The following is a 23,338-nucleotide window of genomic DNA, read 5'->3' as shown; positions in this document are numbered from 1 at the left end:
GTGGAGTTTGCACTTTCTCCGCGTGTCTGCGTGGGTTTCCTCTGGGTGCTCCGGTTTCCTCCCACAGTCCAAAGATGTGCAGGTCAGGTGAATGGGCCATGCTAAATTGCCCGTAGTGTTAGGTGAGGGGTAGATGTCGGGGTATGGGTGGATTGCGCTTCGGCGGGGCGGTGTGGACTTGTCGGGCCGAAGGGCCTGTTTCCACACTGTAAGTAATCTAATCTAATCTAATCAACTCAATGGGCTGAATTGAATAGTAAATAGTAATAGAAAAGGATACAACTGGCAATTACAGACCAGTCAGTGTTGGGAAGCTTAGAAATTGTAGGGAGTTGGTGACATTTGGGCATTGTTACTGGATTTTACATCTGGAGTTTCAAATTGATCCTGGTTTACTCTCAACTGCCTTCTAGCATGTAACCAGTTGCTCAGTCCAAAGGCCATGAGGGATGGTGAGCAAATGTTGGACGGGCTAGCAACAATCCCAACCCTCAAAATATTTTCATATATATTATAAAGGATAGATTAATGAAGGACAGCCAAAAAAAAACTGCTATGGGAAAGTCATGCCCAACTAACCTGATTTGCTTGTAGTTCTAAATATTGTTTTAAAATTCTCTTCAGAGAGGACATTGGTTCCATCATTGTTGCAATACTACATGCAATTCTGTACTTTCTGCCACAGGAAGGGTGTTGTGAAACTTGAAAGGGTTCAGAAAGCATTTACAAGGATGCTGCCAGGGTTGGAAGGTTTGAGCTACAGGAAGAGGCTGAATAGACTGGGGCTATTTTTCCTGGAGCTTTGGAGGCTGAGGGGTGACTTTAAAGACATTTTATAAAATCATGAGGGGCATGGGTGGGGTAAATAGGCAAGGTCTTTTCCCTTGGGGTGGGGGAGTCCAAAATTAGAGGGCATAGGTTTAAGGTTAATGGCAAATGGAGTTTAATATAGATAAGTGTGAGGTCTTACATTTTGTATAGTCAAATCAATGTAGGAATTTCATCGTGAATGGTTGGACCTTAAGGAATGTAGTGGAACAGAGGGTTCTTGGAGTACAGGTTCACAGTTCTCTGAAAGTGGAGTCACAGGTAGAAATGTTTTGGCACACTGGCCTTCATCAGTCATGGCATTCAGTATAAATTACCGAATTAGAGTCGAGATAAGCACACATACCAACAAGCACCAAATCTGTTTCATATGCAGTATTTCAAACCAAGAGATGTCGGGGTACAGGTTCATAGCTCCTAGAAAGTGGAGTCATGGGTAGACAGGGCGGTGAAGAAGACTTTTTCGGCATGCTTGCTTTCATCAGTCAGAGCACTGAGTACAGGAGTTGGAATGTTGCAGCTGTCACAGATAACTGATTCAGGCTCCACACTCAGTGCGTTGCTGTAACAGTAGGGTCTCTCTTCCAGTCCCACTAATGTTGAAAACGTACTGAAACAGGAACCAATTGGATCATAGTTGAAAATTGTTGCAGTCCCGATGGATTGAGTGACTCACAAATGCTGGAGAATCAGAGTCGAAAACTGTGGGTCAGGCAGCATCTGAGGAGCAGGAGAGTCAATGGTTCAGGCATAAGCCCTTCATCTGTTGATTTTGAAACTTCATCTTCAGATCAAATACTCTGAAAAGAGATTACAAAAGTCATCACTATCAGTCCAGGGTAGAAATTCAGAACAAGCAATTCTACTTTCTGCAGAACATTCTCTCTCTCTCTCTCTCTCTCTGTTCAGTGCTGATTCAGGATCTGACAGGGACAGAAGACCAAAACAGTCACAACTGACACCTCTTTGAATTTTGGATACCTCCACCTGAAAATTAATATCTTCGTCGACATTGGGATACTGTTGAGAGTGAGCAAGTCTGATTTTTGGAAGCAAAAATATAATGTGTAAATTCAGGATGAACCTGCAATGCAGCTTCTTGACAACCAATCAGACACAAAATGGTTAACGTGCCCCCACGGGGGTGGGGGAGTTTTGGAATGAGACATCAAGGCAATGACACCAGAGAGAAATTGAACAGACTGGCGTGGCAAACCAGTGTCATCTAGATATACAGCATAGAAACAGGCCCTTTGGTCCAACTGGTCTGTGCTGACCAGATGTCCTCACCGAATCTGGTCTCATTTGCCAGCATTTGGCCCATAACCCTCTAAACCCTTCCTATTCATAAACCTATCCAGATGCCCTTTCAATGTGTCATAATTATACCAGCATCTACTACTTCCTCTGGCAGCTCTTTCCTTACACGTGCCATCTTCTGCATGAATTGCCCCTTAGGTTCCTTTTAAATCCCTTGCACCCTCGTCGGGCCACCTCACCCTAAACCTATTACTCTATAGTTCTACACTCCCAGAGAAAAGACCTTGTTTATTTACCCTATCCATCCCTCTCTTGATTTTATAAACAATGAAAGCATCAACGGCTCAGGGCAGGGATGGGAGGGGAGGGGAAAGAAGCCGAATGTGCTGGAGCCAATGCAGAAGAAGAGGACACAAAACCTTGAAGCTGCAATGAGGAATACTGCATGTGCTGTACTTGTACCTGTTGATTTTATTTGTGGGAATCAAGTGCATTTTAAAATTACAAACAAACATGATATCTATCCCTCCCCTTTCCCAATCTCCCAATGCTGTCCTGGACAGAGTGAGCGAATTGGGAGCAAGAGTTGGCCATTTGAGCCTGCACCAGCATTGAACAGATCATAAGTGGATATGAATATACCTACAGCCCGATGGATAGATTAGGATTTCTTTCACTGGAGCAGAGGAAATTGAGAGCTGACCTGAAAGAGGATTATAATATCATGAGGGTTACAGATGAGGTGAAAGGCAGGTGTCCTTTCCCTATGGTGGGGCTTTCAAGATTAGGGAGCAAAGTTTGAAGGGGAGAAGAGAAAGATTTTAAAAAGACATGAAGAGCTCCATTTTTTTCTCACAGAGAGTGGTTTGTGTGTGGAATGGGTGTCCAGAGGAAAGTGGATGCATGTACAGTGACAATGTTTAAAAGACATTTGGAAAAGTACATGAATAGGAAAGTTTCGAAGGTATATGGGCAAATTACTGGCAGATGGGGCTGGTTGGGTTTGAGAACATAGTCAGCATAGACGAGTTGGACCGAAGGGTCAATTTCTGTGCTGTATGACCCTGTAGCTGTTCTGTACTGGTCTTAAAACCATTTTCTTGGAAATCCAAGATGGCGGTGGTTTAAGTGGTCTGCTGTGGTGGGCTCTGTGCCATACCCCCGGCAAGGTGGACCTTTACCCCCTCCCCCCCACCTCATTAACCATCTGTAGGAGAAAAGAATTGCTAACATGAACTTAGTGAACGTCTGGAGCTGCTATCATTGTGGTTTGACAGCTTTAGGACCAGAATGAAAGCAAATGAAGGAAAGAGGCTGACAGGGGTGCAGCAGGCAGGGCACTCCCCTACTGCATCGGGGGTGCCTGGAGCCATTACTCAAACTCCCAGGGCAGACAATTTGGGTTTAATGGGGCAGCAGCAGTTACTCTCTGAGTTTGCCAAACTCTGAGAAAAGATTGAAGCAGCAGTGGAACCACTATCTGCCACGCTGGAAAAGCATAAACAGGAAATTCAAATGTTGGCCCGAAGAGAATAGGTAGCAGAGGAGAGGACCATGGAGGAGGTCTCAGGAGGAAGGAACCAAACGTAAGAAGACCAGGTTCGGGTCCTTCAGGAGCAAGTGGACGACCTGGAAAACTAAAATAGAAGAACAATCTTCCAGCTCGTGGGTCTTCCGGAATGCGATGAAGGCAAAGACCTTATTGGATTCCTGGGGTTGAAGTTGAAGTCTGGCCTGTTGAGTGTGGAGCGGGCCCACCGGATCGAAATGTGCAGGTCCAGGTCGGACCCGCAGACCCGCGTGGTCCTAGTGCGCCTCCTGCATAAAAAGTAAAACAGTTCATGACTGTACAAATACTGCAGAGGATAAAGCGGGATTTGCAGCGATGGGACGGATTACCATTATCATGGTTAGGCCGAATAGCTCTGATTAAAATGAATGTTCTTCCTCGCCTGTTGTACCCCATGAGAATGCTCCTGTTGTTGCTCCCCAGATGAGTCTTACTGAGGCTCAATGGTTGGCTAGGTTCTTTTATTTGGTGTCACATGTGCCCCCTAATTAAGTTTACCAAATTGCAGCTCTCACAGGGTGAGGCGGAGTGGACCTTTTGGACTTGAAGAGATATCAAATAAGCGCTTTCTTAGCATATGTGGGTGACTGTGCACGGGGGGACTCGGGGTCGATTTTTCTTGACGTTGAAGCATTGCAGTCGAGATGTCCCCTCATTAATCTAATATTCATTGATAAGATGAAATCCGAGACTGAGCAGTGTAAGAGTACAATCATTTTAAATACAGTGAAAGCCTGGAGGGTAATGAGGCAAGACAAGGGCAATTGGCTGAAGACCTCGCTGATTACCCCACTGGTGGCAGCCCAAGGATTTAAACCTGGGGCAATGGACTCTGGCTTTCAGTCATGGGAGAATAAGGGAATCTCCTGTAGGGAAGATTTATTCGAGGGTTAGGTCTTGATGTCATTTAGCCATCTAAGTCAGAAATATGCATTGTCTAATAGGGACCTTTTCCGGTACTTTCAGCAAAGGGATTAAATACAGAGGAAGATCACACTCCTGGCTCAGCATTACAGGTCAAATGTGGAGTAAAGAGTACTCTGGTGTACAGGCGCTCTTTCAGTTAGTATGTTGTCATTTACAGAAGGGGATGTGGAGTCGGGAGCTAGGATAGGATATTTCATTAGAAGTATGGCAAGATATATGGGAAAATGTAAGGAAAATTTCAATATGTAACAAAGCACAGGGCATGCAATTGAAGATTTTACACAGGGCTTATGTGGAGCCAGAGAGGCTAGCTAAGTTCAAGAGAGGAGCATCACCAGGGTGTCCCAAATGTAAAATTAGTATAGTCACTCACTCACTGCTATTGGTCATGTTGTAAGATCCAGAGATGCTGGAGTGCTACAGTAAGGGAGCTGAAGGACGTCCTGGGGGATTGAAGTTAAAGTGAATCCGGTGTTTCTTCTTCTGGGGTTGCCAAATTTGCCTTCTGTCAGAGAACAAAGGAACAGACTGTGTAACATTCTTACGCACTGTGCAAGGAAGAACATTTTAATGAATTGGACGTTGGAAAAACCTCCAGGGCTTATGTGGTGGCATATGCTGGTGATGAAGCATCCCCCCCAAGATGACCTCACAAATATGGTGCACCACAAAACAGTAGTTTAACAAGACGTGGCAGCCCTTTCTAAATTATATTGATGCAGACTGATCAGCAGAATTAATTAGAGCTGTGGTATAGCTGTGGGAATCATTCTGGGCGCTCATGGGGCCCTGGGAGGGCAAGGCTGGGTGAAAAGAATACGGGTACAATAACTGGTGCTCCAATGGATGGGAGCCTTAATAGAGATGTGGTGAGCAAAATAGAATAAAGTAATGTGATAGAATTCAAATTAACTTAAATTATTTTTCATTTTATTTTTATTCAATTTGATTGTAGTTTAGTTTTAAGCTAAGTTTGTTCTAGTAAAATAATAGGTAGCTCATTATCAATAGTATCACAATATGATATTGTCATTCTGCTATTTTTTGTATTTTGGTATTGTTCTCTTTTGTATATAGAGGTGTTGTGAGAGATTTGAAACAGTTTCGAATAAAAATATTTTTAAAAAAAATTTCTTGCCTTCCCCCATAGCTATTTTTGACACCCCCTGCACCCTGCAATGGCACGTGAACTCGCTGGTGCCTCCACAGGTGGCAGGAGTGGGTGAAACCCTTCCCACACTCTGAGCGGCTGAAGGGCCTCTCCCCAGTGAGGACCCGCTGGTGGGTCAGCAGGGTGGAGGCCCGAGTAAAGCCCTTCCCGCACTCGGGAAGGAGTTATGGCCGAGTGCCATTATTGACTGGACTATCAACCCAGTTCCGGGGACTCCCAGGTATGAATTCTGCTGTGGCAGTTGGTGGAATTGGAATTCTGTCGGAAATCTTGAGTTCAGAATCTATAAATGAAACCATTTTCATGGTTGGGGGTGGGGGGTGGGGGGTGGAGGGGGGGGCGGTGCGGTGAATCCCATCTCATTCACTCACATCCTTTTGAGGAAAGGATTCACTCAGTCACCCTAGCTGTATCCTTTACCTGGTCTCACCGACAGGTGACTCCAGACCCACAGCAGTCTTGTTGACTCTACACTCTCCCAAATCTCCAACTACCCTCCCCCAGCAGATGGGCTGGGAGAGTCTTACATGGAGATAGGGTCAGGGTTGAAATTGCTGAGTGAGGTAATACTTCCTCTGGATTAAGGTTGTACCAAGGTTCCAATTACAAAGGGACAACTTGGTGGTTACCAGTAGTAAAGGAAGTGAGGTGGGGTGGTGTATGCGCACTTTGACCCAGAGTTGTTTAAAAAGCAGCTACGTTTTCCATGCCTCTTTACTGGGGAATCGGAAGCTGTAACAAAGTTGTGTCACAATAAAGGTTACCTGAACTTACCGCCAGGCTCAAGCTCTCATTAAAAGCTTTGAGCTCCAGGAGGTTTTTGTTTTAAAGCTCCTCATTTCTTTCAGCCTCCTGCACTAAGTTTCCAATGTCGTGTATCAGATGGAGCAGTGAATGAGGAGCTCGTATCGTTAGAAATTGTAAACTTTTCAGGAGTGCAGGTACTGTGTTGTTACATCAGCGTTGTAAAGCTTACTGGCAGCACCGGGAGGGGTGGGCTGTATTCACTAGAAACGATATGGAGGAGCTGGTATTGGACTGGGGTGGACAAAGTTAAAATTCACACAACACCAGGTTATAATCCAACAGGTTTATTTGGAAGCACTTGCTTTCGGAACACTGCTGCTTCATCGGTTAGCTGTGAGAGAGGTATGAATAAAGGTGAGGGCTTGCATTTTCCTAAAACAAGGAAAGGCAGGACTTGTACAGTTAATGGTCGGGGCTGGATCATGTTGTGAAACAGAGAAATGTTGGTGTGGAGGGGGCATTCAGATACATCGTTCCTTGAAAGTTGCATCATTGGTGGACAGGATGGTTAAGAAGGTATTTAGCACCATTGCCTTTATTGTTCACACCACTGCGTATAGGAGTTGGGACATCATGTTGAGGTTGTACAGGATGTTGGTGAGGCCACTTCTAGAGTACTCAGTACAGGTCTGGTCACTCTGTTATTGGAAGAATACTGTGCTGTATATCTCCATGACTCTATAAGAAGAGCCATTACAAATGTGATGGACCAAACAAGTGCCTGTTGAGAGATATAAATGGGAGCATCAATATTTAAGTAAACTTCATCCCAAAGTCTCTGTTTTGTCAGGGGACAATGTAAGCCAGTAGGCCTTGCAACTCAACCTCATCTTGTCCTCACCCAATATTCAAGGGAAATTAAGGGATGATGAAAAATACTGGTTTTACCAGTGATCCTCTCATTCCATGAACAAATAAAACAGATTATGATGCTGCCATCACTGCATATGTCAGAATTAAGTGATCAGAAAAATTCTGAACTCACACTACTCACAGTTTGTGCACAATGCCATCATGTCTACTAATTCTGATCATTTCAATTGATATTCAGTCTTACCAAATTAAGAGCAGCCACGGTTTATGTTTCATTGGCAATTCGACATGTTGACTTTCTATTATCACAATCTCTTTGACGTTGTTATATGTATTTAATCTTTAGATTGGTTGTGTCATTTAATTGTGAAACAGACTGAAAATTCACAAATTCACCAAATGCCAAAACATTTTTTTTTAGGATGTTTGGGCACGAGCACTGACAAATAAAATATCAAAGAATTACAAAGTTATCAGGAGAGATACATATCTTGTTTAACCAAATACATTGGCAGTGCAGAGAATTTCAGCAAAGTGCAATAAATATTCACTGTGTACCCCTTATTCAACTCATTCAAGAATTTCAAATTGAGCTTGAGGTAATTCAAGAGCAAATGGCAACATTTGTTTGTTAATACACTCACCATAAACTCTGAAAGATTATTTTTATCAAAGTCACAATGTTTAATCCCAAACAGAGCAATTAAATGCAAAGTTACTTTCAACCATTTAGTAAAAGACTGCAAATTTTATTTCCTATGAAAAACAATTTTATAGTTTTGATAAGATCTTTACAAATATATTAAACAAAATAGCTTTCCTGGGTGTCAATATTTACAACAGTTATGCAGCTATTATTTGGCAATTGACCAACTAATTGAAATAATTTCAGAATAAATTAGCTGCTTCATTATAATACATTAAGATATTTTAATAAAGTCATGAAAAGGAAATCTTTAACACAAAGTTAAATAAAATACAAAACCATCTTACAGAATTAATTTGAAATCATATCTGTTGAATCACAAAAAGATGATGCTCAATGTACCAAATGACAGACAATCACTGGTAATGAAGGAAAAACATTGTAAAGAACATATATATCTCAAATGAATATCTACTCTGTCTTGGACAACAATGACTGAAAATTCTTTTGTCAAATTGAAAACTACAATACTAAAGCTGTAGAAAATCCATCACTGAGCCCAACCTCGAATCAATGTTTTTTTTCCAGGAAATCCTTTTCAGATTTCAGGCTTCTCCAGCTACAATTAGCACGAAGGGAAGGTTAGGCACAGTGCGGAAAGGATGAGCAATAGCAATATCTTGGCTCTCACCCAAGTATTCTCCAAAGAAGAAAAAAATGCATCTGGATGGGGAGATGAATAAGGAAGGAATCAGAGGGATATGGGCCAAATGCTGGCAAATGGATCACTAGATTACTTTAGGATATCTGGTTGGCCTGGACTGAAGGGTTTGTTTCTATGTGCTCATTACAGATACTCCTCTTCTGTGATCCACAGTCATCTCCCCATACCAGCTGTACTTTTCATGAAATAATTTGACAATTGTTGACATCTACCAACCTCTTCAATCCTGAGAAATTTCCTCTCTCTGCAAAATGTGGTTCACGTTGGCAAGTTCAATCCTCCTCCGTTCCTCAAGAACGCACTTTATAATGTGCAATGTTCTCAATAGCTGTTTAACATTCAATGGGGAAACTGTTTTCAGTCCAACAGTTAGACAGAATTTCTCTGAAATGTTTATGGCAAATGCACTGTCCCACGAGAGCTCGTGGGGCCAGTTAAAATGCTTTTAACAGCCTTTTCTTTAAATTTCCCTGCCTTCCCAGGATAGAAATTTTCTCCCAGAAATTATTTGCCCTGAAAAAAAAAATCCAGCAGTAAAATAATTATGGAGCTATCAATAAAAATGTCTCCGTTGGGTTATCCAAGGTTAGAAATGGAACTGACAACCAGAAGCGGCAGGTACAAACCACTATAAATGCCGGAGGAAACATCACAGAAGCGCTTCACAGGAGGCTCCCAAGCACTGAGGATGTCACCTAGACAGGGGACGAAACGTCTGCAACACAAATTCCCAGCTTGGCGAACAGAACCACAACAACGAGCACCCGAGCTACAAATATTCTCACAAACTTTGAAGTATTCTTCCTCTTACAGGGTCACCCAGAGCTGTACTCAGTACCCGGAAAGTGGCCTCAACAACATTCTGTACAACCTCAACAAGATGTCCCAAATCAATGGTGTGAACAGTGGAGGCAATGCTGCTGAATGCCTTCTTAACCACCCTGTCTAGCAGTGATACAACTTTCAAAGAACTATGTACCTTAACTCCCCCCATGTCTCTGTTTTACAACATGACCTGGGCCCTACCATTAACTGTACAAGTCCTGCCCTTTAGCAAAACGCAACTACTCGCTTTTATTCATACCTCTCTCATACACACACGCTCTCTCTCAGTCATATACATGTACATACCCCCCCCCCCCCGAACACACTCACTGGCTTATACTCCATCACACTCACACTTTACCAAATGTTCACACAGTCTTACGCACACTCGCATGCACAAACTGACATGCACACAATCACACTCTCTCATGCACACACAATTCTATGGGGTGAATTTGTATTGGCAGAATTATATTTGCAGACACATTCAATTTTGCTCAAAAAGCACAGAATCTGCAGGCAGTCAATGCATGTAATATTTTATAAATTCCTACTTTGGAAATAGAACCAGTCTGATTCAAGATTGGGATACTGACAGACTCGAAGCTCACACCTGTAATGCATTGTCTGAGCTAAGATATCACTTTTTAAATAAAAAAACCTTAAGTCATTTCAAGACCATGACTTAAAAGTAGTTCTGGGATTTACGTATTAACGAACTAAAACCTGCAACCCATTCTAAAAGATGAATGGCTTAACAGCACTCTAGGTTTGTTCAATATATCCTATTAGTTGCATGACACTGTGATTTTTGTTATAAAACATGGGTCTTATGATCCTCCTCCACAGCTACCTGATGAAGGAGCAGCGCTCCGAAAGTTAGTGCTTCCAAAGAAACCAGTTGGACTACAACCTGGTGTTGTGTCATTTTTAACTTTATCCACCCCAGTCCAATGCTGGCATCTCCACATCATATCTCGTGAACACAGACCACATCTCCCGGTGCTGCCAGTAAACTTTACAATGCCGATGAAACGACGCACTCTGCACTCCTGAAAAATTTACAATTTCTAACGATACCACCTACTCATTCACGACTCCATCTGATACATGACATTGGAAACTTAGTGCAGGAGGCTGAAAGAAATGAGCAGCTTTAAAACAAAAACCTGTTGGAGCTCAAAGCTTTCAAAGTCTGAGCCCAGCAGTAAGTTCAGGTTACCTTGATTGCAACCCAACTTTGTTACAGCTCCAGATCACCTCAGCAAAAAGGAGTTGAAAACGTAGCTGATTTTTAAACAGCTCAAGGTCAAAGCCCTCTCCCCACACCCCCTACTTTCTTTACTATTGGTCACCACTGACTTGTCCCTTTGTAACTGGATCCTTTATACAGCCTTAATCCGGAGGAAGTATTGCCTCACTCAGCGATTTCAACCCATACCCTGTCTCCAAGTAAGTTTCTCCCCCCCCCCATCTGCCGGGAGGGAAAGAAGTGGGGGGAAACAGGTGGAGTCAACTACACTGCTGTAGGTCTCAGTCACGTGTAGGCCAGACCAGGGAAAGGATGCAGCTTGGACGACTGAGTGAATCCTTTGCCACAACAGCAGTTTCCTTCCCTAAAAAGGACATGACTGAATCAGAATGGGGCTTCCCCCCACCCCGCCCGATGGTTTCATTGTTAGATTCTGACTGAATTCCAAATCCGCTATCTGCTGCGGTGGGATTCAAACCTGGGAGTTCCAGAACTGGGTTGATAGCCCAGTCCATAATGGCACTCGACAGTCATTCCTTCAATCCCCCTGCAATGGCACGTGAACTCCTTGGTGCCTCCGCAGGGTGGCTGCCCGGGTAAAGCCCTTCCCACATTCGGGACAGCTGAAGGGCCTCTCCCCCGTGTGGACACGCCGATGTTTCACCAGGGCGGAGGAATCGCTGAAGGCCTTACCACATTTGGGACAGCTGAAGGGCCTCTCCCTTGTGTGGACACGCTGGTGCTTCAGTAGGTCAGAGGAATTGCTAAAGGCCTTCCCACACTCGGGGCAGGGGAATGGCCTCTTCCCCGTGTGGACCCGCTGGTGCTTCAGTAGGGTGGAGGAATCGCTGAAGGCATTCCTGCACTTGGGACAGATGAAGGGCTTCTCCCCGGTGTGGACCCACTCGTGCGTGCGCAAGTTGCCCATCTGAGTGAATCCCTTCCCACACTCAGGGCAGCAGAAAGGCTTCTCCCCCGTGTGGATCCGCTGGTGGATCAGCAGGACCGACTTCTGGGTAAAGCCCTTCCCACACTCGGGGCAGCTGAAGGGCCTCTCCCCTGTGTGGACCCGCTGGTGCTTCAGCAGGGTGGAGGAATTGCTGAAGATCTTGCCGCAATCTGTGCAGGGGAAAGGCCTCTCCTGTGTGTGGATCCACTTGTGGGTCTGAAGGGCAGAGGAATCGTTGAAGGCCTTCCCACACTCGGGGCAGCTGAAAGGCTTCTCCCCAGTGTGGACCCGCTGGTGCGTCTGCAACTTGCCCACCTGAGAGAATCCCATCCTGCACTCGGAACAAGTGAATGGTCTCTCCCCAGTGTGGACCCGCCAGTGGGTCAGTAGGGTGGAGGAGGTGCTGAAGGCCTTCCCACACACAGTGCAGGAGAACGGCCTCACCCCCGTGTGGACCCGCCTGTGGGTCTTCAGGTCAGAAGAATAGCTGAAGTCCTTCCCGCAATCGGGGCAGCTGAAGGGCCTCTCCCCCGTGTGGACCCATCGGTGCCTCAGTAGGGCGGAGGAATTGCTGAAGGCCTTCCCACACCTGGGGCAGATGAATGGCCACTCTCCGGTGTGACTGCGCCGATGAATCTCCAGGGCAGATGGAACACGGAAGCCTTTGCCACAGTCGCCACACTTCCACGATTCCTCCACGGGATGGGATTCCTCAGGTTTCTCCATGGCCGAAACTTCAGCTGTACACAAATGCGTGTAGAGCCCCTCCTCACTGCGAATTCCTCTTTCCAGGCTGTATAACTGTTTCTGGCTCCACACTCAGTGCGCTGCAACAGTAGGGACTTTTATCCAGTCCCACTGATGCTGAAAACGTACTCAAACAGGAACCGAAAAGCTTTGCTCCTTCTCACAGAATCACAGTCAAAAATTGTTGCAGTCTTGATGGATTGAATGACTGTCAGACATTGACAACAAAGTGAGGACTGTAGTTACTGGACAGTCAGTGCCGAAACGTGCAGTGCTGGAAAAGCACATCTGGTCAGGCAGCATCTGAGGAGCAGGAAAGTCGACATTTCAGGCATAAGCCCTTCATCTGTTAATTTTGAAACTTCCGTCCTCAGATCGCCAAATACTCTGTAAAAAGAGATTACAAAAGTCATCAGTGTCAGTCCAGGGTGGAAGTTCAGAACAAGCATTTCTACTTTTGGGGGAACGTTCTTTTCTTTAGTTATTCCACAAAATTGAAAGCACCATCTCACTCTCCCCATCTGTTCTCACATTAACGTCCCTGGGAAGTGAGGGGGAAAGGAGACATCAAAGCATTAACACCAACACCAGACAGAAACTGTATATATGTACGTAGAAAGTCAGAGTCATAGAGATACACAGCACAGAAACAGACCCTTCGGTCAATCTCTTCCGTGCCAACCAGATACCCAAAATCAATCTAGTCCCATTTGTCAGTACTTGGCCCATATCCCTCCAAACCCTTCCTAATCAAACACCCATCCAGATGCCAGCATCCACCATTTCTTCTGGCAGCTCATTCCTTACAGACATTCTGCATGAAAAAGTTGCCCCTTAGGTCCCTTTTAAATCTTCCCCCTACCTTAAACCTATTACCTTCCGGTTCTGGACTCCCCCATCCCAAGGAAAAGACCTTGTATATTTACCCTATTCATGCCCCTCGTGCTTTTCTAGAAGTCTATAAGGTCACCCCTAAGTCTCTGGCGCGGGAGGGAAAACAGCCCCATCCCATCCCATCCCATCCCATCCCATCCCTCCGTCCCTCCTCCCTGAGTTTGCAGAGTCTGCCCCCTCCCTGGAATCACTCCGGTTGCTTCAAGTGAACAGATTTTCCCCCCACTCCCTCCCAGGATGAAGAGTTGCCCAGAGGGAGGGAGTTTCACTCTGAAACGGACAGGGCCACTTCCGCGTTATGACGTCATAGATGAAGTGAGGGGGCGGGGAAAGGCCGACAACAGCTCCGCGCACTGCGCCTGCGCTACCCTGCAATTTGCAATAGAGTAATCCCTTCCTTTCAGAGAATTCCCAGAGTGTGGAAGCAGGCCACTCGGCCCAAGGAGTCCATACCGACCCTCCGAAGGGTAACCCACCTACACCCATTCCCCTATTGCCCTGACTAATGCACATCCCTGAGCACTACGGGTAATTTAGCTTGGCCAATCCAACCTAACCTGGACAAAGTTAAAAATCAAACACCCAACAGGTTTATTTGGAAGGACTGGTGTTAACAGCGCTGCTCCTTCATCAGGTGATTGTGGAGAATAAGATCAGAAGGCACAGAATTCATGGAAAAACATTACAGTGTCCTGCCACTGAAATGATATATTGAACAGACCTGGATTAAGACTTTCATCGTTTAGAATGGGTTACAGGTATCAATAATATGTAAATCCTAGAACTTCCTGTCAGTCACGTGTGTGCATGCATGCATGAGGGAGAGAAAAAGTCTCTTTCCATGCTGTATATCTCTATGTCTATTTGATAACAGATGCTTTATTTACATAGGTGTAAATATTGTTGTAAATCATAGCTGGGTACTAATAGATGTAAGGGAGAGAGTATTCCTCAAGTAGGGCACTATAAGAATCCTGGGAAAGCTCTATTTCTGGTTTACTTCCTAATGAACAAACATTTGGGGGCAGCATGATGGCTCAGTGGTTAGCACTGCTACCTCACAGCACGAGGGACCTGGGTTTGATTCTGTGTGGAGTTTGCACATTCTCCCTGGGTCTGAGTGGGTTTCCACCGGGTGCTCCTGTTTCCTCCCACAGTCCAACATTGTGCAGGTCAGGTGAATTGGTCATGCTAAATTGCCCATAATGTTAGGTGCATTAGATAGGGGTAAATGTAGGGGAATGGGTCTGGGTGGGTTACTCTTCGAAGGTCAGTGTGGACTTTTTCGGTGGAAGGGCCTGTTTCCATACTATAGGAATCTAATCTAAATAAGCACAACACCTATATATATTTAACTTTGTTTCATTTTTCGTGTTTGATTCCATGCTATGACTACACTCTTGTGTCTGATTGGTTTGAGAGACTGGGAGATTGTGGGTTGGGTCTCAATTCACTGAATGTTTTATTGTTCCAGAAGGTGTAAAGGGGTGGGGGTGGGGTCAAAGCTTCAGCAGAAATCCAGCAGAGCTGAGAGCAGACCCACATTTTACTCTGTTGGAACAGGAAAATCAACAGAGGACAGAGAAACCAGGACCTGAAATCCGAGCTGACACCAGATTACCCTGTGATCAGTGCTTTCATTAACACCTCTCCCATTATCTTGCTTTCCATTTGACAACCCCGTCAATTTTCAGGATCCAATCCTTGTCATTCTTAGGCCATGTCTCTGTTAGGAGTCACAGATCATAATTATTCTCTTCAATGTGTGCAGTCAATTCATTCGCTTTTGTTACAATGCAGCACACATTAAGACACACCGTTTTAGTTTCAATTTTTGTGATCTTTATAATCCAGTTTCAATCGCTGGTATATTTACTCTCCTTGTCCCTTTCTATCATTCTCTGATGTTAATTCTCCAGATCACGACATTGCTCACTGGCCTTGATTTGGATTGACCAGGCTAAATTGCCCAAAGTGTCCAGGGATGTGCAGGTTCGGTGGGTTAGCCAAGGGAAATGCAGGGTTATAGTTCCATAGTAATAGAAGCAGGAGTAGGCCATTGGCTCATTGAGCCTGCTCTGCTATTCATTAAGATCATGGCTGATCTATCCATCGTCTCAGCTACCCCTACCTCCATTGTCCCAACTACCCTTCATTCCCCTACCATTGCAAAAACCCATCAAACTGTGTCTTGAATATACTTAATGAAGCTGCCTCTCCTGATTCCTTGGCAGAAAATTCCATAGATTCACTACTCTCCAGGAAAAGGAGTTCCTCCTCATCTCTGTCCTAAATCTACGCCCCCTAATCTTGAGTCCGAGTCTCATCGACCAGCAGAAATGATTGGACAGGGTAGGGCTTCATCCCCACAGTTCAATGAATTCTCACTTTCCAAGATGTATTCACTCATTCAGTTGCTGTCTCACAAATAAAAGATTTAATTTGCAACTTCTTCTGTTTCTAGTCAAGGCAAAACATCTTTGAAAGCTGCTCTGAAAGTCCAGTCTTCACAACAACACTTCTGCTTTCATCGAAGATGATTAGAGTCATACAGCACAGAAACAGACCCTTCAACCCAACTCATCTGTGTCAACAAGAAATCCTAAATTAATCTAAATAATTTGCCAGCATTTGGCTTATATCCCCCTAAACCCTTCCACTTCATATTCCCATCCAAATGCCTTTTAAATTTTGTAGTAATTGTATCAAACTCCATCACCCTCTGTGAAAACATTGCTCCTCAGGTCCCTTTTAAATCATTCCCTCTCACTGCAAACATATGCCGTCCAGTTTTGGATTCCCCTACACTGGTTACTCACCCTATCCTGCCCCTTATAAACATCTACAAGGTCACCCCTCAACCTCCAATGCTCCACAGAAAATTTTCACTGGCCTATTTAGCCTCTTCCTGTGTCTTAAACACTCCAACTCTGGCAACAGCCTTGAAAATCCTTTCTGAACCCTTTCAAAGTTTCACAATATCTTTCCTGTAGCAGGGAGACCAGAACTGAACACAGTATTCTAAAAGTGGCCTTACCAATGTCCTGTACAGCCACTCCATGACCTCCTAAGACTCACTTTCAAGGACCCATGAACCTGCACTCCAAGATCTCTCTGTTCTGTGACACTCCCCTTAATTGTGCCAGTCCTGCCTGGATTGCTTGATCAAAATGCAACACCTCACATTTCTCTAAATTAAACTCCATCTGCCACTCCTCGGTCCATTGGCCCATCGATCAACTCTAATTTACAGCAAACTCTTTTTACTCTCATTCTCTGGAAGCTGAAAATCTCCATCTCACACACTCTCCCTGCATTCTCGCTTTGCTGAACCTAATCCCTGCTGTACCTCACCCTGAAGGGTCTGGTTCATGCTGATTAACAGGTGTCACAAAGCTAGTTCCTTTTTTGACTAAAAGCTTTTCCCTGGCTCAAGGAGACTCTGTCCATGACTTTTTTCAGAGAGGTAATAAACCGGCCGGGTTCTGATCAGTCTGGTTTGAACAGAGATGAAACGGATTTTGAAAGGCCTTTTGTTTATATGTAAACAGGTGTGACTTCAGGCCAAATTGGTCAAGTTTTAGAAGTGACCTGTATAAAGAAAGGGGAGTGAGCTGAGCAGTTTTAGTTCAGTATGGAACTGGTTGGAAGTTCAACAGGGAGCTATGTGGAAACTCTCTCTCTTTTCCGCCTCTCAACTTCAACCTATAAGCATGTGTTCCATTTGTACTGATTTTCAAAGGGAGTTGGCTTATTGGGACTGTTGTATATATTCAGAACAGCATAACTGAGTCTAGTTGGCAAGGTTGAGTTCTGTAGGGGTTCTTTATTCTGATTTTTGTGTTTCATTGTGTAATTTTGTGAATAAATTTTTGTCTGTTTTAAAATCTAGTAGTGCACCGAGCTAACTTACTCCAGGTAATTTTCACTGTACACTTACCAAATCAAATTGCAAAGCTATGGTCTGGGGCTGCCTGCTTAGGAATGTTTTCAGTGGTCTGGCTTAGTCCATAACACAGGCCCACACTTTCACTCAGGGGAGATATAATTGAAACATACAGAACATTGAAAGGCCTAAACAAAGTGGGCATTGGGAAGATGTTTCCATTGGTGGGCGAGACCAGGACCTGAAGGAGACTAGAAAAGGGAAGACCTTTTAGAAGGGAGATAAGGAGAAACTTTTCAGCCAGAGAGTGGTGAATCCGTGGAATTTATTGCAACAGGAGGCTGTGGAGGCTAGGTCACTGAGGCTATTTAAGATTGAGATAGATAGGTTCTTGAGTATCAAGGGGGTCAAGGGCTACGGGGTGGAAGTGGGAGAATGAGGTTGAGAAACTTATCAACCACGGTTGTGTGGGATGAGCAGACTTGATGGGCTGAATGGTCTAATTCCTGCTCCTATGTTTTATGGTCTCTTGCTGTCTTGGACACAATGAGAGAGAATTGGGAGCAGGAGTAGGCCATTTGGTCTTTTGAGCATGCATCAGCACTGAGCAGATCATAACTGGATATGAATCTAAGTGGATAGTCTGGGATTTTTGTCACAGGAGCACAGGAAGTTGAGACGTTTATAAAACCAATAGGGGTGTCAATGAGGTGAGTGGCTGGTGCTGTTTCCTTCAGATGGGGGTTTCAAGATTAGGGAGCAAACTTTTAAGGAGAGAGGAGAAAGATTTTAAAAAGACATAAGGAACACCTTATTTTGAAAGAGAGTGGTTTGTGTGTGGAATCAATGTCCTAAGGAAGTGGTGGATATAGGTACAGTAATAACATTTAAAAGACGTTTGGATAAGTACATGAGTAGGAAAGGTTCAGAGGGATATGGGCCAAACTACATGGGACTAGTTTAGTTTGTGAATATATTCAGCATGGACTAGTTGGACTGAAGTGTCTGTTTCTAAGCTGTATGACTCTGTAACTGTTCTGTACTGGTCTTAAAACCATTATTTTTGCCTTCCCCCATCACCATCCACTTTTTTGTGGTTCAGAAATCAGATGAACTCAGGCTTGAATATATTCAATGGCCGCCTGATCGCAGAAAGCCATCCCAACTTCTGAACTCTTGCTAATGTACCACTTGCCTTGCTGATTGCTTGCTACATCTGTCTGACAACTGGCAATGACTGGTGTGGAAGGATGTTGAGGCCCCTTTGTACATCCACACATCATTCCTGACGAAGGGCTCATGTCCAAATCACCAACAATCCTGGTCCTCAGATGCTGCCTGACCTGCTGTGCTTTTCGAGCACCACACTTTTCGACTCTAATCTCCAGCATGTGCAGCCCTCACTTTCTCCACATGCCAATATATCACCACTTAAACAATGCACCTTTTTTCTGCATTTTCTTCCACAGCAAAGGCAAAATAATTACATTGTGGTAATGCGTTTGCCAATGGAGACACAGACCTGAACCAACGCTTGCAGAGTCTGTTCCCCCAACCCCCGATTCACCCCATTTCCTTTCAGTTGCTGCAAGTCAACAACTGAAGCTCAGAATTTAGAAAAGAAATTGAAAATAGGGTGAGAAAAAGAGAGTGTGGTACTTACAGATGTTGGACAGAGGAAGGAGGTTGCAATCAGAGAGAAAGGAGCAACAACGGCAACTTCCGAAGCTCATGTTCCAACTTCCGCATTCAGACAATAGGGGCGCTCTGATTGGCAGGAGGATCAGTCTCCTTCCGGTCCTCCAGTCCTTTCTATTGGTCCATCAAAAGAAGGGCGCGAGCCGTGTGCGCGGACGCCGAGCAGCTGGCGCAGTTTTTTTGCTGACTCCGAGGAGCATGCGCAACAAAATAGATTGTTCACAGCCTATTGATCACTCAGTGGGAAGAATGTTGTGAAACTTGAAAGGATTCAGAAATGACTGAAGGATGTTGTTAGATTTGGAGCTACAGGGAGAGGCTGAAAGGCTGGAGCTGTTTTCCCTGGAGTATTGGAGACTGAGGAGGTAACCTTATAGAGGTTTATAAAATCATGAAGGGCATAGAAAATGTAAATAGACAAGGTATTTCCCCTGGGGTATGGAGGTCCAGAAGTAGAAGAAGTAGAAGTCGTTTAGGATGAGAGTGGAAAACTTAAAAGTGTCCTATGGGGCAACTTGTTTCACGCAGAGAGTGGTGCGTAAATTGAATGAGCTGCCAACATATATAAGGTATCTGGATGGGGACATGAACAGAAAGGTTTACAGGGATATGGGCAAAGTGCCGGCAAATGAGACTAGGTTAATTTAGGATATCTGGGCGGTCGGGACCGAAGGCTTTGTTTCTGTGCTGTACAATTCTATGATTCTTTTTTGACATAATCTGAGCCAATTTCACAAGACTAGGAATAGGCCATTCACCCATTACAGCCTGTCCTCAGCTGTGGCCTAACTGCACATATTTCAATGCGAATTTCAAAAGATGTCTGCAGCATTTTTATAAAATTGAACATGCTTTAATAATGTTTCTGAATATATCATTTTAACTATTCTTAATATTAAAAATAAGCCATTTCCCAGGTAGAGTCATCACCATCCATTCTCTCTCCCTCTTCTTATCGGTTCCTGAATCCTGGCACCAGACAGACACCAATGTCATCTGGCCTCCAGCTGGCAACTGCAGAGAATGGAGACAATCCCTGAGCCAATCAGAAGGCTGTCCTGAGGGGAATGACCATCTCCCAGAATAAAGCGTCCAGTTAAGATCCCCCCCCCACCCACCACCAGTGTCTGCAGCCTTCGCTTCCAGCTGAATCTGAGCCGAAGGTCCTCCAGCAGGCAGTTAATGGAGGCAATCAATCCATGTAATATTTTATCAACTCATACTTAGGAAAGAGAACCAGTCTGATTCAAGATTGGGATACAGACAGACCAAACCTCTCACCTTTCATGCAATGTCTGAACTGAGATGTCACCTATTTTTATAAAACCTTAAGTCATCTTGAGAACATGAATTAAAAGTAGTTCTGGGATTTACATATTAATGAACAGAAACCTGCAAACCATTCGAAAAGATGGAAGACTTAACAGCAATCTAGGTTTGTTCAATATATCCTATCAGTTGCATGACACTGTGATCTTTTGCTATAAAATCTGTGTCTTCTGATCCTGCTCCACAGCTACCTGATGAAGGAGCAGCGCTCTGAAAGCTAGTGCTTCCAAATAAACCTGTTGGACTCTATCCTGGTGTTGAGAGATTTTAACTTTGTGCACACCAGTCCAAACACTGACACCTCCACAACGTTTCTGGTGAACACAGCCCACACTTCCGCCAGGAAACTTTACAATGCTGATAAAACAACGCAGTGCCTGCATTCCTAAAATATTTACAATTTATAATGATACTAGCTACTCATTCATTGCTCCATCTGATACATGACATTGGAAATTTAGCGCAGGAGGCTGAAAGAAATGATCAGCTTTTAAACAAAAACCTCTTGGAGCTCAAAGCTTTCAATGAGAGTCTGAGCCCGGCAGTAAGTTCAGGTAACCTTTATTGCGACCCAACTTTGTTACAGCTTCAGATCCCCCCAGCAAAAAAGGTGGAGAAAAAGTATCTTTTTTTAAAAAGAACAGCTCAAGGTCAAAGCACACACACTTCTCCCCCCGCCCCCCTCACCCTCACGTTCTTTACTATTTGTCAGCACATAGTTGTCCTTGTGTAATTGGATCCTTGGTATAGCCATAAACTAGAAGAAGTATTGCCTCATGCACCAATTTGAACCCATACCTTGTCTCCAAGTAGGTTTCTCCCCCCTCATCGGCTGGAGTTGGGGGGGGGGGCGGTGAAGGAGTACAGAATAGTCAACCAGACTGCTGTGGGTCTGGAGTCACGTGTAGGCCAGCCCAGGTAAAGGATGCACTGGGACGAGTGAGTGAATCCGTTCCCACAAAAGCAGTTTCCTTCCCTAAAAAGGTTGTGAGTGAATCAGATGGGGGTTTCCCCTCCCCTCCCTGACAATTGTTTCGTTGTTAGATTCTGAACTCCAGATTTCTAACCGAATTCCAATTCCGCCATCTGCCTTGGCAGCTCCCGGAACTGGGTTGATAGTCCAGTCGATAAAGGCACTCAGCCGTCGCTGCTTTAAACCCCCTGAGATGGCATGTGAACTTTCTGGTGTCCCTGCAGGTGGGATGAGCGGTTAAAACTCTTCCCACACTGATAGCAGGTGAACGGACTCTCCCCTGTGTGGACCCGCTGGTGCCTCAGCCTGTCGGAGGAACTGTTGAAGGCCTTCCTGCACTCTGTGCAGGGGAATGGCCTCTCCCCTGTGTGGACCCGCTGGTGGGTCAGCAGGGCGAAGGAATTGCTGAAGCCCTTCCCACATTCGGTGCAGAGGAACAGCCTCTCCCCAGTGTGGACCTGACGGTGGGCCAACAGGGTGGAGGCCTGGGTAAAGCCCTTCCCACACTCGGGGCAGCTGAAGGGCCTCTCCCTGGCGTGGACCCGCTGGTGCCTCAACAGGTCAGAGGAATTGCTGAAGGCCTTCCCACACTGTGCAAGGGAATGGACTCTCCCCGGTGTGACTGCGACGATGAATCTCCAGAGCAGATGGGAAACGGAAGCCTTTCCCACAGTCACCACACTTCCACAGTTTCTCCATGGGGCAGGATTCCTTGGGATTCTCCATGGCTGAAGCTTCAGCCGCACACAACACGTGTAGAGCTCCTCCCCTCCGTGAATTCCCCTTCCCAGGCCTTATAACTGTTTCAGGTTCCACACTCAGTGCACTCCAACAGTAGGGTCTCTCATCCAGTCCCACTGATGCTGAAAACGGACTGAAACAGGAACCAAAACACTTTGCTCCTTCTCACATAATCAGTCAACAATTGTTGCGGTCCCGATGGATTGAGTGACTGTCAGACATTGACGTCAAAGTGAGGACTGCAGACGCTGCAGAATCAGTATTGAAAAGTGCGACGCTGGAAAAGTACAGCAAGTCAGGCAGCACCTGAGGAGCAGGAGAGTCGACATTTTGGGCATAAGTCCTTCATCTGTTAATTTTGAAACTTCTGTCTTCAGATCTTCAAATACTCTGTCAAGAGATTACAAAATTCATTACTGTCAGTCCAGAATAAAAATTCAGAACAAGCAATTTGTTTGTGTTGTTATTCCACAAAATTGAAAGCGCTATCCCACACTCTCTCTCCCGCCCTCCGCTCTAACTCATTCTCCTGAAGGTGTTGATTAAGGATCTTATAGGGGCAGAATTGCAAAAACGTCAAGACTGACATCTCTTTGGAGTTTTGGATAACTCCACCTGAAATTTAATATCTTTTGCAACACTGGGATATTGCTGAGGGTGAGGAGGTCTGATTTTGGGAAGCATAAAAATGTCAAATGCAGCTTCTTGAAGAAGAACCAGACAAAATGGTTAACAATCCCAGGAAGTGGGGGGGAAGCAAAATGAGCCATCAAGGCATTGACACCACCACCACCAGAGAGAAACTGAACATACAGTCATGACAAACATTCGTGGAAAGCCAGAGTCATCGCGATGTACAGCACTGAAACAGACACTTCGGTCAAATTCTTCTGTGCCCAACCAATATCCAAAATTAATCTCGTCCCATTTGCCAGCGTTTTGCCCATATCCCTTTGAACCCTTCCTTTTCATACACTCAGGCTGATGACTTTTAAATGGCCACTTCCTTTGGCAGCTCATTCCATACATGCACCATCCTCTGCGTGAAAATGTTGCCCCTTAGGTCTCTTTGTAGTCTCCCTCCCCCTGCCCTCACCTTAAATGTATTACCCTCGAGTTCTGGACTCCCCATCCCAAGGAAAAGCCCTCGTCTATTTACCCAATCCATGCCCCTCATGATTTTAAGAAAGTCTATCAGGTTACCCCTCACACTCTGACGCATTAGGGAAAACAGCAACACCCTATCCTTCCAACCCTCCGTATCCGGGTAATTAAGACACATATGAGTTTGCAGAGTC

The 23,338-nt window shown here is 44.9% G+C and overlaps 1 protein-coding gene across 3 annotated transcripts; it reads right to left on the bottom strand.

The window, feature by feature from the left end:
- Positions 1-561: 561 nt before the first annotated feature.
- Positions 562-21,645, bottom strand: LOC140460910 (uncharacterized). Of its 3 annotated transcripts, XM_072555618.1 has the most exons (4): positions 18,963-19,076; positions 11,517-12,906; positions 4,959-5,090; positions 562-1,628 (listed from the first exon to the last, which is right to left on the bottom strand). In XM_072555618.1, exons 2-3 carry the CDS (start codon positions 12,496-12,498, stop codon positions 4,972-4,974), a joined length of 1,101 nt encoding a protein of 366 aa, XP_072411719.1. In that variant the 5' UTR covers positions 12,499-12,906; positions 18,963-19,076; the 3' UTR covers positions 562-1,628; positions 4,959-4,971. The 3 variants fall into 3 exon arrangements, with proteins under 3 accessions (XP_072411719.1, XP_072411717.1, XP_072411716.1); XM_072555616.1 differs by lacking the exons at positions 562-1,628; positions 4,959-5,090; positions 18,963-19,076 and adding an exon at positions 21,125-21,645 and having other exon boundaries at positions 8,287-12,906; XM_072555615.1 differs by lacking the exons at positions 562-1,628; positions 4,959-5,090 and having other exon boundaries at positions 8,287-12,906.
- Between the last annotated feature and the right edge of the window lie 1,693 nt (positions 21,646-23,338).

Source organism: Chiloscyllium punctatum, chromosome 36, assembly GCF_047496795.1.
Source record: "Chiloscyllium punctatum isolate Juve2018m chromosome 36, sChiPun1.3, whole genome shotgun sequence".
Taxonomy (NCBI): domain Eukaryota; kingdom Metazoa; phylum Chordata; class Chondrichthyes; order Orectolobiformes; family Hemiscylliidae; genus Chiloscyllium; species Chiloscyllium punctatum.
This window is presented reverse-complemented; position numbering and strand designations above follow the sequence as displayed.

Excerpts from the sequence above, each read along its gene's own strand:
- LOC140460910 (XM_072555616.1), bottom strand. The coding sequence starts at position 12,498 with ATGGAGAAACCTGAGGAATCCCATCCCGTGGAGGAATCGTGGAAGTGT.